At 45.0% G+C, this 18037-nt stretch overlaps 1 protein-coding gene across 3 annotated transcripts in view; it reads right to left on the bottom strand.

The window, feature by feature from the left end:
- The window catches only part of SCAF11 (SR-related CTD associated factor 11), a 35805-nt gene extending 18057 nt beyond the window's left edge, over positions 1-17748 (bottom strand). For 2 of the 3 annotated variants that reach the window (XM_081877805.1, XM_081877806.1), the window contains exons 1-6: positions 17601-17747; positions 12286-12366; positions 10046-10206; positions 3297-3374; positions 1527-1618; positions 972-1039 (exon numbers count right to left, since the gene is read on the bottom strand). In XM_081877805.1, the coding sequence (XP_081733931.1) occupies positions 972-1039; positions 1527-1618; positions 3297-3374; positions 10046-10206; positions 12286-12346 (460 nt within the window). In that variant the 5' untranslated portion in view covers positions 12347-12366; positions 17601-17747. Of the gene's footprint in view, positions 1-971; positions 1040-1526; positions 1619-3296; positions 3375-10045; positions 10207-12285; positions 12367-17600 lie in introns of all 3 variants that reach the window. The other variant, XM_081877807.1, reaches the window with a different exon arrangement.
- Between the last annotated feature and the right edge of the window lie 289 nt (positions 17749-18037).

Genomic DNA, 18037 nt, shown 5'->3' with positions numbered 1-18037 from the left:
AATTTCATTTTAAATGTAAGAATTTCACAAACATTTTACTACTGCAAAAGCCCTTTGGAAGAAAAGCTAATCAGTGGGACACATAAGATACAGTATTTGTCTGTTCTTTATATAATTTCACAACACAGACTACAAACCAGCCAACTATATAACTATTTCAGTATAACCAGAGGTACATTCAGCTCACACTATTCCCCTGCTGACACATCTCATGTATTCAAGATGATGCTAGAATTTGGTTAAGCTTTTACAGTGCCACAGGGCTCTGTTTTTGTCAAGCCTATCCTGGCTATTTTGCCTATAATTAGTGACTTGCTACGTATCTAAGCACTCCTATGTCTGGGCTACTAGTTGACAATTAGGAAGGAATGACTCTTTTCCGATAGGGTCAGCGAAAGAGCTAAGGGCCAACATGAGAAGCAAGGTTTGTGGTTAGGAAGCAGAGGCCACTTTCATGCACACCGAAGTTCTCTGGAAACATCATATGAAAAGAATGCTCTGGACCACAGAAATTGTTCCCCAAATGCTGGGGATGTGAGACAGAGCTTCAAAGGAAAAATACACAGTTTAAATACTTGATAATATACAATAAGCAATTTGATTTGTTGCTATTTACTAAGCTCAGACCTTATCAAGTGTGTCTGTGTATATGTGAGCAGGACCTCTTTGTGCATGGAAAGGTTTGCCACTTCTCTTTAAAAGTCCTGTATAGTACACAGTCCCCTCAACACTGGCATACTGGACAAGTGAGCATCAGAACCCCTGAGGTTCTTTTGATTGGAGCCTAGATTTGATTTATTGGAGTTTCCTATCTCCCATAATGTCGCAAGACTTCTCTGCTCTGCTGAAATTGGCTTAGAAACCATTAATTTGATAGAAACATCTCAAATACATCCAAAGAACTAGCAACATGTAGTTTTGAAATTTCAAAGGGAAGCCAAGTTAGTGACAAAAAACAAAAACAAACTTACTGTGTTTTTGGTTCCAGCCTTTACAGGAGATTGCTGTTAAATGCACTTTCCCTGCATTTTCATGTTTTCTGCAAACACATACAAAACAGTTATATGCCGAGCAATTTAGTGTGTGCTAATAATGGACCAAGGTCCCATAAAGGAATGAACTCTATAAATGCCCTAAAGATCTTTAACATCCAAGATCTAAAGAATGAAACTGCTATGATACTCTGGACACTTAAATGTACAGCAACAAACTGTTGCTTATCTCCAAAGAATATGAAGATTAATCCTGGTAAAGGGTGACAGCAACCTATGCCATCTAATGGCTCTTTCTCAGCAAATTGTCTTCAATATTGCCTATGTATTTAGGGTCATATCATATTCAACATTAGTCATACTCTTAACCCGGTACAAATTAACAAACTTAAATAGCAAGTCTTTTGATCTCTATGCAAGTACTCAAGAGTATTACTTATTGGTATCATCCTTATCAATCTGAAACACATCTAATCAATGTTTATGAACGAACTAGACATGACATCAACAGTAAAGGAAAGGTTCATTACTAACCTTGTACAGCTTTTCATATTTGCAGGGCAATACTTGCCCTCATTACAGCTAAGTAGGTCATCTTTTTTGCTTACTTGTTCCTTTATTTGAACCTGTAAGGAATGTTAAAATTAGTACTGCAATTTCCTAAATCATTTTCTCTAATATTTATAACCTAGTAGTTATGTGATTCAGCCTACAGCATTATTCACTTAATACACGATATAAAAATGCCAATGCTGATTTATAGCATCACACTGATTTGTTCTAAAGGAACTCTGGGTCAAGACATTCTCATTCTAGGAAAAGAGACAAATCAGAAGCTTGCTCAATAGCACACGCTTGGGTAGAGTTACTAGTAAAAAACCTAAAAATATGTCTTGGTGTTTTCTAAAAACATAAAAAGTCCAGTAAAACTTTTCTTATAAGCTACTAGACAATTGAAGAAAAAGAGGAGTTTGGATTTGATATCCTGCTTTATCACTACCCAAAGGAGTCTCAAAGCAGCTAACATTCTCCTTTCCCTTCCTCCCCCACAACAAACACTCTGTGAGGTGAGTGGGGCTGAGAAACTTCAGAGAAGTATGACTACCCCAAGGTCACCCAGCAGCTGGATGTGGAGGAGCAGAGACGCGAACCCAGTTCTCCAGATTACGAGTCCACCCCTCTTAACCACAACACCACACCTGCTCTTCATACGGTCCTCATTATTTGCCGCATGAAAGTGTTTCCAAGATATTGATTGAATTATCAGGGTGAAATCTGCTGTTGCCATCCTGCTCAGAAAACAGCTTTTGACCGTGGAGGAACTGCTAATGTAAGAAGGAAGGGTATTTTTTCCAGTTTCCCATTCACATTGCAGCTGCCCACACCACTATCCACAAAGTTTTAAAGGGTCCCCTAAACTTCTAAACTGATTTTCAGGAGCATAATAGTAGGATGGCGGAGTTTATCACTGGTAGTGATCATCTCTGCTAAATCAAAAGCCATTCTGTGCATGGCATGACAGCCCTGGATTTCACTCCTAATGTCCTCCTAGTTTATCATTTTGGAGCAAATATGATTTTAGCCTTTTATTATTAAATAAACATGGGTCCTAAAATTTAGACATTGTTTACTTCCCAGAAATCATGTGTTTGGAAGAATCCTGATAACAACACCTTTATGGGGTTTTAGCGAAGCAGGGGTATGGAATAAGAGGGAAGCCTAGGTTGAATAAAAAATATTGTGTGTTTCTCTTTTTCTTTCCTGCTCCACCTCTTCTGCAAATGGCAGAAGACTCGGGAGAATGGGGTCTTACTTATGTTTGCAGAAGCAGCCGAAGTATTACAATGCTTTTACCTTCTGCAAAGACAAAACAGAGAGACCAATCTCTCCCCTTGCCCAAATCTGCAATTAATCAAAAAGAGCAATCAGCATCTGCTTTGCAAATCAATCACAGTTTAGAACTTTTTGAGATGTGTTGGGAATTATAGCTTGCCAACAAATAAAATAAGAAATCATTTGAGCGCTAAATGGTATGATTTTACCAACATTGAGAAATAATTGTGAAGTATATAAAAAATGGGGTGGAAATAAACTTCAACTTCCACAAAGAGAAGGACTCCTTCTGTCAGGGTTAAATGCTTTAAACAAATGTTTTTTGGTCAAAATTAGAACATGCCATTAACAGCATCCAACCTGCCTTAGTGACCAAATAATTATTCAGATATTTGAAGAACAAAACACTAGTTTATTCTGATCGTAATTTTCTAAACACAAAATATAAATTAAAGAAACACTGGAACTTGCCTTTATGCAGTCTTCTAATGCATTTAGTTTATATACAGCTTGGAACTGTTTGCGGTCAACTGGGCACGACGCTCTGGTCTGAAAGAAGATTTTGTTCACATTTCACTATTTTATAACTTTAGAAATATTTTTTTTTCTCCAAAGAAAAGGAACAACTGTATTGTCTGTCCAGTTTTTGAATCTCTTGATACAAACCAACCTGCATGCATATTCCTCTGGAATCTGTTACTTTCAATTAATTTAAGACTCCAGGTGCTAATTGGCTTAATAAGTAAATCAATTAAAGCACTGGTTGATCAATCAGCAAGGGCAAGCTGATCTGTTGGGTTGTAAATCACCAGAAATTTTATTTTTAAGGGTATTTTAGAAATAATAGCCGTTCCTCCTAGGAGTGGCAGTTTTGATTAAAGGTTTAGTTCTCACATAAACCAATAAGGCACCTGTAGCAAAGGGTTTGTAATATGCCCATTTATTTAAATTTCAAACCAACCACATCCATAGGACTGAGGGTTGTATCCAACTGAGTTATTGTCAGCAGCCAGTCCATGACAGTTCTACTCAGGAGAAGATGATGAAAATTAATCGACCTTGGTTAGTCATGTCCATTGATTTCAAATCAATAGTGGCAGTCCTGCATGAAGAGAACTCTAGTCCACTTTGCATGTAACACTAACCCAAAGCATAGCTAAGCAGGAATGAACAAGGAGTATGTGGGTTCTCCAAGCAAAAATTGCTGCCACTTCACTTTACAGGTCCTGCTGCTATTACAGTTGGGCCATGGCTTGGCTGAGTGCTACACTTGAATCTGGAATCATGGTTGGTCTCTCTTATACAAACTATGTGCAGTAAGACACAAACACGAACTACAACTTGTGTTTTGTTTGGAGCAAGACAACTACCAGTCTGGGTTGAGACACAGCATCAGGAGAGCTGATGTAAGCCTTGTTGACCAGTTATAAACAAATGACTGGGTTCAGATGACATCCACTCAAGAGTTCTTAAAGAACACAAATATGACACCTGTGTGTGTGCATGCATATTGGTGTGTGGATGGTAAAAGGTGAATAAATGAATTGTTTGGAATTAAATGATGACAACGGAGATATAAAAGGAATTAGGAAAGCAGACATGTTTGATATTTCAGGTGTGTGTGGTGGAATCCTACAGGTGATAAAATAAAGGTGTGATCTTTCACTTTAGCTAGAGAGCAGGCAACCAGGAAGTCACATGGTGGAGGCAGAGTGGTGGAGTAGTAAAACCCAGGTCTCCAAAGAGCGGGGGAAGCAGGGGAACAATAGAAACTGAATTCGGACTCCATACTGTCCTTACTGCAGCCATATTCATATCATTCCCTCCTGAGGAGTGGGAAGGGCCACAGACTGCCACATAGCAGTGACTCGGATCCAGCCCAGGAGGACTCCCCTGAGTGAGTGCTGGAGGGTCCTGCTCTTGCCACTTACCATCTGGCCTGGGGCGGGGCCTGACAGGCCTCATAAGGACTGCTTGGTGCTTGCTGCCTGCTGCCCAGGAGGACTCCCCTGAGTGAGTGCCTGAGGGTCCTGCTCTTGCCACTTACCATCTGGCCTGGAGCGGGGCCTGAAGCCTCATAAGGACTGCTTGGTGCTTGCTGCCTGCTGCCCAGGAGGACTCCCCTGAGTGAGTGCTGGAGGGTCCTGCTCTTGCCACTTACCATCTGGCCTGGGGCGGGGCCTGAAGCCTCATAAGGACTGCTTGGTGCTTGCTGCCTGCTGCCCAGGAGGACTCCCCTGAGTGAGTGCCTGAGGGTCCTGCTCTTGCCACTTACCATCTGGCCTGGGGCGGGGCCTGAAGCCTCATAAGGACTGCTTGGTGCTTGCTGCCTGCTGCCCAGGAGGACTCCCCTGAGTGAGTGCTGGAGGGTCCTGCTCTTGCCACTTACCATCTGGCCTGGGGCGGGGCCTGAAGCCTCATAAGGACTGCTTGGTGCTTGCTGCCTGCTGCCCAGGAGGACTCCCCTGAGTGAGTGCCGGAGGGTCCTGCTCTTGCCACTTACCATCTGGCCTGGGGCGGGGCCTGAAGCCTCATAAGGACTGCTTGGTGCTTGCTGCCAGCTGCCCAGGAGGACTCCCCTGAGTGAGTGCTTGAGGGCCCTGCTCCTTCCTGCCACTTACCATCTGGCCCAGGGCGGGGCCTGACAGGCCTCACTAGGACAGTGTTACTGCAGGAGGGGCACAGAGTGTTTTTAAAATGTTTTTAAAAAATTTCTTTTGGATTTTTTGTATGTGGGGGGTGGGGGTGGGATGGATGTTTGGTTGGGTTTGGGGAATTTTTTTTTTTTTTTTTTGATGATCTTGTAATTTTTACATTTTTTGTTTGTATTGTTTTATTAGTTTTGTTTGTTTGTATAAGTTGTTATTTTGTTCTTAGGGGGAGGGGTCAGGGCTGCCGGGGAGTGGGCCCCAGCCCACAAAATGGCTGGGGCATGTTCCACAGGGGGGAATGCACTGGGACAACCGATCTCAGTGATCACGGGTAGGAGGAGGAGTTACGCTAAGACCAGACCATGTCATTACAGAGGAGGCAGGTTTAGTCGTTGTCTGAGGACTATTCCTGCCTCCGGGTCTGGTCCTGACCGGATGGATACTAGAATCAGCAAGGGATACCCACATGACCTGAAAGTGTTGCTGTGCAATGCCAGGTCAATGATTCATAAGACCACTGCCATCCATGACTTGATCATGGATGGAGGATTTGATCTGGCATGTGTAACAGAGACTTGGTTGGATGAAGCAGATGGGCCTGTCCTTGCCGCTGCTTGCCCACCAGGTTTCTCTTACGCACAGCAACCCAGGTCATGTGGGCGGGGAGGGGGGGTTGCAGTGATTTTTAGGAAGTCATTAGTCTGCACCAGGCGTCCTATTGGGAAGACCCAGTTTTCTGAGTGCATGTTCTGGAAGTTGGGCAATAGGGGCAGTACAGGATTCCTACTGGTGTACCGACCTCCCCGCTGCACCAAGGATTCCCTGCCCGAGCTGCTTCAGGTCGTGGCGGATATGCTCCTGGAGACACCTAGCCTGGTTGTCCTGGGGGATTTTAACATCCATGCCGACACGACCTTACAAGGGGCCGCTCGGGACGTCGTGGAAAGCATGGCCTCCATGGGGCTGTCCCTGAATAAGTCTGGCCCAACTCATAGCCACGGACATGCCTTAGACTTGGTGTTTACCTCTACGGATGCTGGTGATCTGACATTAACTAAAAGTGAAACAAAAGAAGTGCCATGGTCAGATCACTTCCTGGTGCAACTGGACTTCTCCGCAACCCTTCCCCTCCGCAGGGAGGTGGGACCGATTCGGATGGTCCGCCCCTGCCACTTAATGGATCCAATTGGCTTCCAGAGAGTGGTAGGGGATGCTCTATCCCAAGTTGATGGCCTTTCAGCTGATTCCCTGGTGGCCCGCTGGAATGCGGAGTTAACCAGGGCTATTGACTGTCTGGCTCCGAAGCGCCCTCTCCGATTGCATGGAGCCCGGACAGCCCCGTGGTTTTCCCCGGAGCTGAGGGTGATGAAACAATCGTTGAGACGGCTAGAGCGCCGGTGGCGGAAAACTCATTCTGAATCAGACCGGACACGGGTTAGAGCTCAACGTCGAGCCTACCAAGTGGCAATGGCGACGGCGAAGAGGGCCTTCTTCACCGCCTCCATTGCATCTGCAGAAAACAGCAGCAGGAGACTTTTTCAGGTGGTTCGCAATCTATCAGAACCACCTGTACCAACGGGGCCTGGTAGGGACCCCAAGATCTCCTGCAATGCTTTTGCAAAGTTTTTTGCAGATAAAATCGCTCAGATTCAGAAGGAGGTAGACTCCACCGTGGGAGCAGGGCCAGGGCGGGAGAGTGCTAGAGTTCTGTCTGGTCCTGTTACATGGGATCAATTCCAATCTGTTACCTCCGAGGATGTGGACAGGCTGCTTGGACGAGTGAAACCGACCACCTGTCTCCTTGATCCTTGCCCATCCTGGCTGATAAAAGCGAGCCGGGAAGGGCTGGGCGATGGGCTCTGCGGGGTGGTGAACGCTTCCCTCCATGAGGGAGCCTTCCCAGACCCGCTGAAAGAGGCGGTCATTAAACCGCTTCTTAAAAAAACATCTTTAGACCCGGCCAATTTGGCCAACTATCGCCCAGTCTCAAATCTGCCATTCTTGGGCAAGGTGATTGAGCGGGTGGTTGCTGAACAACTCCAAGCACGCCTGGAGGAAACGGACCATTTGGATCCCTTCCAATCGGGATTCAGGCCTCACCATGGGACTGAAACTGCCTTGGTCGCGCTGGTTGATGATCTCCGGCGGGCTAGGGACAAAGGTGAGAGCTGTTTCCTAGTTCTGCTGGATCTCTCAGCGGCCTTTGACACCATCGACCATAACATCCTTCTGGACCGTCTAGAGGGGCTGGGAGCTGGGGGCACTGTTATACGGTGGTTCCGCTCCTTCCTCCTGGGCCGTGTCCAGAAGGTGGTGGTGGGGGATGAATGTTCAGACCCCTGGGCTCTCACTTGTGGGGTGCCTCAGGGTTCTGTCCTCTCCCCCATGCTTTTTAATATCTATATGAAGCCGCTGGGAGAGATCATCAGGGGGTTTGGACTGGGTGTTCATCAGTATGCAGATGACACCCAGCTCTACCTCTCCTTTAAATCAGAACCAGTGAAGGCGGTGAAGGTCCTGTGTGAGTGCCTGGAGGCGGTTGGAGGTTGGATGGCGGCTAACAGATTGAGGTTGAATCCTGACAAGACAGAAGTACTGTTTTTGGGGGACAGGAGGCGGGCAGGTGTGGAGGATTCCCTGGTCCTGAATGGGGTAACTGTGCCCCTGAAGGACCAGGTGCGCAGCCTGGGAGTCATTTTGGACTCACAGCTGTCCATGGAGGCGCAGATTAACTCTGTGTCCAGGGCAGCTGTCTACCAGCTCCACCTGGTACGCAGGCTAAGACCCTACCTCCCCGCGGACTGTCTCGCCAGAGTGGTGCATGCTCTAGTTATCTCACGCTTGGACTACTGCAATGCGCTCTACGTGGGGCTACCTTTGAAGGTGACCCGGAAACTGCAATTAATCCAGAATGCGGCAGCTAGACTGGTGACTGGGAGTGGCCGCCGGGACCACATAACACCGGTTCTGAGAGATCTGCATTGGCTCCCAGTACGTTTCCGAGCACAATTCAAAGTGTTAGTGCTGACCTTTAAAGCCCTAAACGGCCTCGGTCCTGTATACCTGAAGGAGCGTCTCCACCCCCATCGTTCAGCCCGGACACTGAGATCCAGCGCCGAGGGCCTTCTGGCGGTTCCCTCATTGCGAGAAGTGAGGTTACAGGGAACCAGACAGAGGGCCTTCTCGGTAGTGGCGCCCGCCCTGTGGAACGCCCTCCCATCAGATGTCAAAGAGATAAAGAATTACCTGACGTTCAGAAGACATCTTAAGGCAGCCCTGTTCAGGGATGTTTTTAATATGTAATGCTGTATTGTTTTTAATACTGATTGGGAGCCGCCCAGAGTGGCTGGGGAAACTCAGCCAGATGGGCGGGGTATAAATAATAAATTATTATTATTATTATTATTACAACCAACCTACGAGACCCTTCCAGATATTGACATGCAGACTGACTGCAAGACCTGAGCCCTCCTCTTAACCCACCTAGTTCCAGTCACACATTCTGCTCATTAAGCAAGATCAACCTGTGCATAAGTGCAATGCCTGCTGGGCTTTGCTTGCCACACTGTTTTTCTACCATTGAGGCCTGTTGGCTTGTGTCTCTAAAGCAGAGGGACTAAACATTTTATCATGAACACAATTCTGGATAATTAGATTCAAATACTTGAAGGAATGCCATGAACATAGAAAACAATTACTGACTTTTAGAAACATTCATGTAGGACATGAAGAGTATGCATTTAAACTCTGGGGTTTATAATATCTGCCACAGCGATAAGTGATCACAGCAATAAAAGATGCCTAGAAAAAATAGTTCTCCAAAAAGGTTTCTAAGAAGCTGGATAAGCATCAGTTACAATATTGCATATGATGTGTATAAGACTTTAGGTCCTTATGGAGTTCTCTCAGTCTCTACAATTATCTGGGTTGTTCATCACAATAAGCAAGATGCTGAAAGCAACAATGTTATATTGCATAAGCATAGCTACACGAGCAAAGAAAGAAGTCTACAGTAACAAAGCACAATATTACAAAGTTGCAAGAAAATAGGTCAGTACTATGGGATCATCATTTAGCAGATTTCCTTGGAAAGCAAGAGCAGTAGGAACTTTGGAAAGGAGACACAATAATTACCTATAGAGTTTGGGAAGACAAATGGACAAACCATTTACCAAGAACTCACAACATTAACTTCCAACAAACAAAGGCCACTACCTAAGCATTTACCAAATGTGGTGATGCGAGTACTTCGCTGAAATGTGAAACGAGTTACATTTGGGCCTTAACTCACAAAGAGCTGATTTAGGCATGCCAGCTGGGTTGTTGTTGTTGTTTTTTTTAAAAAAAATCCTTTAAACATCAATGCCTTTTGCTATATTATATACTGCTTTTGAAAGTCTCATGTTTCAAAAGCAGGCTGCCATGTGCCTTGGAGGTCACTTGAATATGAGGAACTAGTAGTACCGTTCTTTGGCTGCCAGGCTGCCAAGGAGAAATATTACCCTTTAAAAAGATTTTAAGCATTTAAGTAGCCAGTTTACAAGTTTCCCATGAACCACCTATACTTACTTCGGCCCATTTAAGGATGCAGGTCATGCAGAAGATGTGACTGCAGTTTTCAGGAAAACCAACCTCCTGCTCTGCCAGGCAGTTTAGACAGATTGGACACCTGTCATCTTCATCAGACAGAAAGCTAGAAGAACAGGAGCAGTTTTCTTCATTCTCTTCACCTGTTATAAAATGTAAAAGCTCTGTGAAGTCTGTAGTAGAAATATCCACTTAAATAATATGCCACATCATGCTGATATGCAATTTTGTTCAAACTTGCAGATCTAAAAAGTTGACTCTCAAATCCTTTGTAAGCCGACAGTAAAATGTCTCAATATTGTCAGCTAGGTCTGAAATGCAGTTATCTCATTATGTATGACTGAAGCCAACAAGAATGCAAATGTTGAATTTTGAATATTGTGATTATCATACTCCCCTCTACCCAACATTTCGTCCTTACCAAACACCAGGTCATGTCAAGATTTGGGGGGGGGGGGTATGCCTTTAGATGTGAATATGAAAACTGTTCCGATGTACTATTGGTAGTGGCCAACTACAAACCATCCACAACATGGAATTACTGAAGCTTTTTAACAAGTTACTATGACAGTAGTCACTACCGCATATATGTCAATTAGTTTCACAGGTTAATTATAAATCACTGTGGTAACAATGTGATCTACAGGCATATAAAATTGTAAGGTGCAATTTTGTACAAATATCTTTTTATTTTTTGTAAATAGCTATCTCAATAACAGTTCAATAATTTTCCTACGATTAAAATGAAACCTTTTAGGCCTTTTTTCAAGTTTTAAAAAATAAAGTTGACTTTATAATTTCTTGAAACCCTATTAAAATCCAGACCGAATGAAAACTAACAAATGCCAAATAGACAATACCTTTTCCTAGTTAGCCTGCAATTGCCTAGATAACAATTCACTTGGGTCACAATGTATATCAAAAAATCATAAACAGTGGTCTTGAGATGATACCACACCTCTACATGGGCATTAAATTCCTGGATGCTTCAGAAACATCCCCTCAAATCAGGGGTAGCAAGCTCACAGGCCAATTCCAGCCCACCCAACAAAGTTACTGCAAGTGGACCCCCGGGTCTGGGAAAGCCATGCCCCTCTTTAGCACTGCAACTTCTCCATCATGGAACTGAGAGGAGAGGTTGAATTTGGGAAAGATTTAAACCTCTCCTCGCAGCCCAATCCTGCAATGAAGCAATATCTCAACTACTGAGATGAGAGGGAAAGCTGTGGTGAATCTCCATCCTAGCACTTAGGTAGAGAGGTTTAACCTTCTCACCTAAGCTCAGCACTGAAGTGGAGAAACTGACCTTTCTCAGTGCCAAGCTGAGAGGTTTAAACCTCTCCGTGCAGTCTAGCCTTACAGTGAAGAAATTGGCCCACCACAGAACTAGGCTGAGAGGATGGGGAATGAGTGTGCAGTACAGTATATATATATCTATATGTATGATGAGTGCCTCTCTGGGTGGATACTGCGCAGCGTCATGCATGTCTGCATGGCAAGAGTGTATGTATGCAAGATGTGAACTGCAGGTTAGCCAACTCTGAACACAATCTTCAGGATGAAAATGGTCAGCCATCCCTGCCTTACACAGTTTTGATCTTCAATGTGTGTCTCTTAGTGCAGTGTTTCCCAACCTTTGGTCTCTAGCTGTTTTTGGACTACACTTCCCATCATCCCTAACCACTGGTCTTGCCCGCTAAGTATGATGGGAGTTGTAGTCCAAAAACAGCTGGAGACCCAAGATTGGGAAACACTGTCTTAGTGCACCGACTCTACAACCCTTTGCATATCAGAAAATAACACACAACACAAGCACATTGTCAAGGACAGGGGTAAGAGCAGCTTATTTTGTCAGACATTGTAAACAAATCAGATGTTATAAGAGATTCAATGAGTTGTTATTCCAGAATAACAGGCCATGTGGATCAGCCCTTTCAAATGTAAGTTTGCCACATCAACAGGAGTCATCATGTCCTGAAGTACAAAGGACCTCTTACAGTTTTCACATATTCTCCTATTCAGAAGCCCCCTCTGAAGTGACCATGAACTGTGGGCACTATCTCTAATCAGCTAAAACCAGAAATACCAAAGGATGCTTTAGATTTTCTCTATTAGATCTGGAAATGTTGGGGTAGGAAGATGTAGGAAGTGATATATGTTGTTCTACTTTGTTTATTATTATCTTATCTGATTTAGCAGAATATCCAACCAATATTAGCTACCTTCTGTGTCTTCATGCTTTTCATCTTCAGCATTTTGTATACATTGCTTTTTATTCTTCATTTCTGCTTAGGAAATACAACCTGCAAAATATTAATAATGATTATATTCCTCCTAATATGTCAGATTTCAACCCTACAACTCCAACAGAGGCAGTGTTATAACAAGAATATATATCACAGATTGCTTCAATTTATCATATTTTTAAAATTATTATTTATTAAATTTATATACTGCCCTAGACCCGCAAGTCTCTATTTCTTGGCCCTCTTACATTCAAGGAATTTTATTTTCTTTCCTCTAACTATGATTTCCCAATGCATAGGACCAGGGCATAGTATCTCATACCAGATTGTCTTAAACATACAGTTGCATGCCACCCCAATCTCCGACTAGTACGAGATGCCAGGGGGTTCCAGGCACTCAGACAGAGTTTGTGTTTCCTTCAGAATGAGGCACAGTGGAGGCTCTGGTGTCTTTAGAATATTTGGTTTCTTTACATGTATATACAACCTATGCCTACAATGGAGGGGTTCAAAGCATTACCACAAAGGGTCCTGTTTCTCCCATAGCCACAGCCTTGGATTCCAGCAGAAATCAGGCCTTGCTCTCTCTCACTCTGCCTTTCCAGCCTGAAGCATTTGCATCCAGCTTCTAGCTCACACTTCTCAACTCTGCTCTGGCCTTTTGTCTTTCAAATTAACAGACAGTTGAACCCACCCATTTGTCCCAGAGGAGCCACTCCCTTTGCTATCTTAAGGTAAAGGTAAAGGGACCCCTGACCGTTAGGTCCAGTTGTGGTCGACTCTAGGGTTGCGGCGCTCATCTCGCTTTACTGGCCAAGGGAACCAGCATACAGCTCCTGGGTCATGTGGCCAGCATGACTAAGCCGCTTCTGGCGAACCAGAGCAGCACACGGAAACGCCGTTTACCTTCCCACTGGAGTGGTACCTATTTATCTACTTGCACTTTGTACTTTCGAACTGCTAGGTTGGCAGGCACTGGGACAACAGGAGATCACCCCGTCAAGGGGATTCGAATTGCTGACCTTCTGATCAGCAAGCCCTAGGCTCTGTGGTTTAACCCACAGCGCCACCCACATCCATAATTAGCGGACCATTACCAAGCTGGCCTGGTTATTCCCCTTCCCCCAAACTCAGAACAGTAGGAATAATCATAAGTACAAGAAAAGAAAAATGTAAACACAGGCCGATTCCCCTTGAGCCAAGTCCAACTTATCTTGAGAGAAAATACAATGCCTTGTCAGTTTCCCCTTAACAAGAAGTTATTCTAAAACAGTGATTCTCAAAACATTTTCAATTTGGGGTCATCTTTCTAAACTTACCCTACCTTTTAAGAGAACACTCCTAAATTCAACTCTAATCTCAAATGATAGGTGGATGTGTAGGTTCACATGCACAGTGCTGTTTATCTTATGACTATTCTTGAAGAACTGCAGACTGGGGTAAACTGGTTAAGATTTTAGCATCAATACAGCTGCCCTCTCTCTCACACTTCAACCTGTATATTTTGACAAGCAAGAACTGGAGCCTGCAATCAATAACAGAATGAATATGGGTTAAGAAGTTGAAACTTCATCCATCAATAAAGGACACCCTACTTCATGACCCACTGCTAAGTATGGCTGATGGGATATGTGGGAGCCTTCTCTGTAATAACACCCAGGCTATGGAACTTCCTACCATAGGCCACACAGCTAACAATTTTTGATGCTGAAATGCACGCTGAGCGTTTTTTAAAGCTTTTTGTTTTAGGGTATAAATGTCTAAAGAAAAAATGTGTTTCTTCCTCTAGCTGCTTCCTCCAGAGTTCTGATCCAGGTCATGGGGGAAGGGGGAGAGAAAGACTGCTGTTAGAAATAAAAAATCCTACTTATACAAAAGTCAATGAGCTTTCCTAAGGCAACTCTAGATTCCAACCAGTATCTAAAAAGCAAAATGTTACTTGCTACCGAGTACAAGCAAACTCAGAATGTTCACAGAATCTGGAGGTTGTTTGGATTTTATCCGTTTTCCAGTGCACCTACCTGCTACAATTTACTTTTTCTAAGATACTTTTAAAAAAACAAAAACCTATTAATAAGACAAACTTCCTAACAGATTTGCAGCCTTAAGTAAATAGCAAAAGATAAACAAAGATGCAAAAATTTGGTGATCAACGGCACATTTGAAGGGAAAGAGGGGGTTCCTAATCCCTTATTTTCACTGTAGTGTCAACACATGACAAATTAGCAAGTGAAAAGAAGACACTTAACCCTTTACCAGCCTATCAGTTTTGTCCTGCAAATGCCTCTAGATAACTTTAAAATGTTTTCCTCCAGCTAAAGTCAAAAACAACAAGCAAATGAAGCTGGATAAAGCACTATGCTCTCACACCAACCCATTCTCCTTTGCAATAATGCCATCAAACTCCCTATTATCTTTTGCTAATATATGTGAATGCTTTCTGTGTCCATAGAGTGCAGTGGTATGGGAAAGTAAGACCAACTGTGAGACAACATGTGGGTTAAAATGGACACAAGTTTAATGGCTACAGCTTACACAGAGCTGGACATGGCACAGGGCAGGGATGTCCAACCAGTCGATTGTGATCTACCGGTCGATTGTGGGGCATCCTGTGATCCTGATGGATTCCCCCCCCCCAAAAAATGGGTAGATCACTGCCTTTTTTTAAAAAAGGGGGGAGTAGATCACAGTCTCTTGGAAGTTGGACATCCCTGGCATAGGGCAAGGACCCAGATTTATAACATCCTACTTGCTCATTCCTCATTCTGAATTCTGGGGGGAAACCTTAAGCCCAGAAGCAGAACAGCAGGGGTGGTTCGTCACAAGCCCCATCCCTTGGGAGAACAGCAAACAGTTTATTGGGAAGAGCTTGCACCTCAGTGTGGTAAAGTAGCAGCCAGATAATGTCACCACCTGGCCACCCTCCTCTCAGGCTCTCACACAATCCCACCCTCCTGTGATAGCATAAAATAGGACAAGTTGATGGGAAGGCTGGACTTAACCAAGGATACACATATCTTTGCCCTAAGGAATGAAAAGACTAGTTTTTAGTGAAAGAGCCAGCTATGAAGTTTAAAAGATTACTGACACTTTTTCCAGAAAAAAAGCCAACCCCCCCCCCCATTTCCTACCTATGCATTACTTACGAACGTTTCTTCACAAACTTTCTAAGAATTTAATTACATACTTTCCCTTCCCTTGCTTTCCATGAAAACAAAACATACCGCTTAACTGTGGATTTGGTGTACATGGGAGGAGGTGTGTGCTTTTGCGCCTTATGAAGTAATTAGATATCTCCTAGCAGTTTATAACCAATGGTTTTCTGGCAATCAACTACTTCAGCATTACGAAAGAGTCCCCAGACACCTTTATAGATATTCAATCCCTCATTTGCTATGCCTTCACAAAGAAAGCAGTTTGTACAATCAAGCATATAGTTAAGAGACAGATATGTGAGACTGCAAAAGAAATTAAGGATCTCTCTCATCTCCAAATTTTGACACTGAATTGCTCCAGAGTGACATGTGCTATGCAACTTTCAGTTACAGAACCCATAACAGGACAGTAGATCAGGCACAGGAAACCTGTGGCTGGCCAGGCCCTTCATGTTACCTGTCCCTACAGACACACACCTTCTGCCAGGTCAGCCTCCTCCCTCCTCTCATTTGATTAGAAGGGCTCAATTTTCACCCCTACTGTGGCATGCTAGACAGAGAGCTGAAACCCTAATAAGACAGTGATTCACAAATCATAGGTCTTGTTCATATCAATCCTGACATTTCCTTAAAAACTGCTGAGCAGCCAAACATGCAACTGTCCTGTGATCTTCAGAAGAAGGGCAGTTTAATAAATAATAACAAGAAGATAATAGTAATAGCAAGAAAAGCATCAACATTGTATGTGCATTGGACAATGAAGTTTGAGACATTTGTGTCAGTACAGAATCCTTCAGACTACACACACGTGATCATTTCAGTTCAAAAGAACAGCCTGTGACACGCACAAAGATCCATCCCAATAGGCATTTTCATTCATGAATGTGAAGACACCACGACTGTCATTACATACCCAACTACAACAAAGAGGTATTCGGAATATCAAACACAACTTGCATCAAATGTGTCAAGGGATCCTATGATCAGGTCTTGGCTGCTTCAAAACACTCTCAAAACGATCCAAAAGAAAATACACAAAAGGTTTGAGAAGCAAACTCCTTATTCTTGTATTCCAGGAAAGAGAAAGTGAAAGTTTCCTGGTACCTTAAATAAACATCTACCATAGACAACTAAGAGTTAATACTCTCTAACCTTTTTCTTCGCTTGGCCAGATAGTTTGTGTATCCATAAACACTGCAAACACCTTTCCAACACCTCTTTCAGGTAACGGAATTCAATAGTATTCTCTGTGCTTTACCCTTCCAAGTATTATCTTCTGTACCAGGCAGTACCAGGCATAGGCAAACTCCGGCCCTTCAGATGTTTGGGACTACAATTATTATCCCTGACCACTGGTCCTGTTAGTTAGGGATGATGGGAATTATATTCCCAAACATCTGGAGGGCCGGAGTTTGCCTACGCCTGTTCCATACGCTCGATGCACAAGGCATCTTTCAGTAATCCCACAAACGGCATACACACAAAAGCGGGGGAGTCGTTTATCTTTAAAAGCAAATTCAAACGCAAGTGCCAAACTTCTCCTCTCCTGGCTCTGCGCGGAGTCCAGAGGCCAAAGATTAACAACTTCTCGCCGTGACCTCCAGCCCGCAAACAAGAGGTGCGTGCGGGCGTGTTTGTGTGTGTCGGAGAGAGAGAAATTGTTAAACAAAGGACTGCCCGGGACGGGCTGGCTATTCGGCTACGACGAGAAGCGTCAGCAAAGCCTCGCTCCTGGAGGAGAAATTCCTCCTGCGCACCGAGGGGAGCCCTCGGGATTGGCCTCCTCCGCCTCCTCCTCCTCCGGCAGCGAAACTTTCTTTCCCTGCTTGGGGCCCGACCACGGAGCCTCCTCCGCCAGCTTCCAAAGGCCCCTGCCGCCACGATCTGGACCAAGGCGAGGTGCTGCGGGAGAGCGGGGGGCGGCCTTTTCGCCACCAGGCCCCGCCGAGCCTCGAGGAAATAGGCCGGGGCAGCTTCCGTGAGGGGAAGCGGACGAGGCCTGGCCGTCGGCGCTTTCCTCTTTGTTTCCCTTCCGCTCTCTCTTTCTCCCTCACACACACACACACACACACACGCACGCAGCGCCGGCCTCGCCGCCTCCTTCCCCGCGCGTCGAATGAAGCCGACTCAACTTACCTGGCGGCGCCTCGGAGCGAGCGGCTTGGACGGAGGAGCAGGTCGCGCGGTCAAGGGGCTCCGGCTACTGCGGAGCCAACATGGAGGCTCTGGGCCTTTCGGCGCCTCCGTGGCGCGCGCGCGCGCGCGCGCGAACTCCGCCGGGCTGAGGAAAAGGCCTCGCGCGGCGGCGACGGCGACAGCAGGAGGCGGGAGAGGAGGAATCAGCAGCAGCAGGCCGCTTCCACAGCGCGTTCTGCTCAGAGCCCGCTTTCCGCCGGTCACATGTCCCTTCGCGGCAACGGTAGACGACGAGGAGGAGCAGCGCGCGCGCGCACCTCTCCTCCGCTTTCCTCTCCTCACTCTCACTTTCCCTCCCTACCCGGGGAGAGAGAGAGAGAGAGAGAGAGGAAAAACGCCGCACGGCGGCGCTACCCAATCAGTGCTCTACGCAGAAG

Source organism: Podarcis erhardii, assembly GCF_964252035.2.
Source record: "Podarcis erhardii genome assembly, chromosome: 10".
NCBI lineage: Eukaryota > Metazoa > Chordata > Lepidosauria > Squamata > Lacertidae > Podarcis > Podarcis erhardii.
The sequence above is the reverse complement of the archived record's forward strand: the minus strand, read 5'-3'. Positions and strand labels throughout refer to the sequence as shown.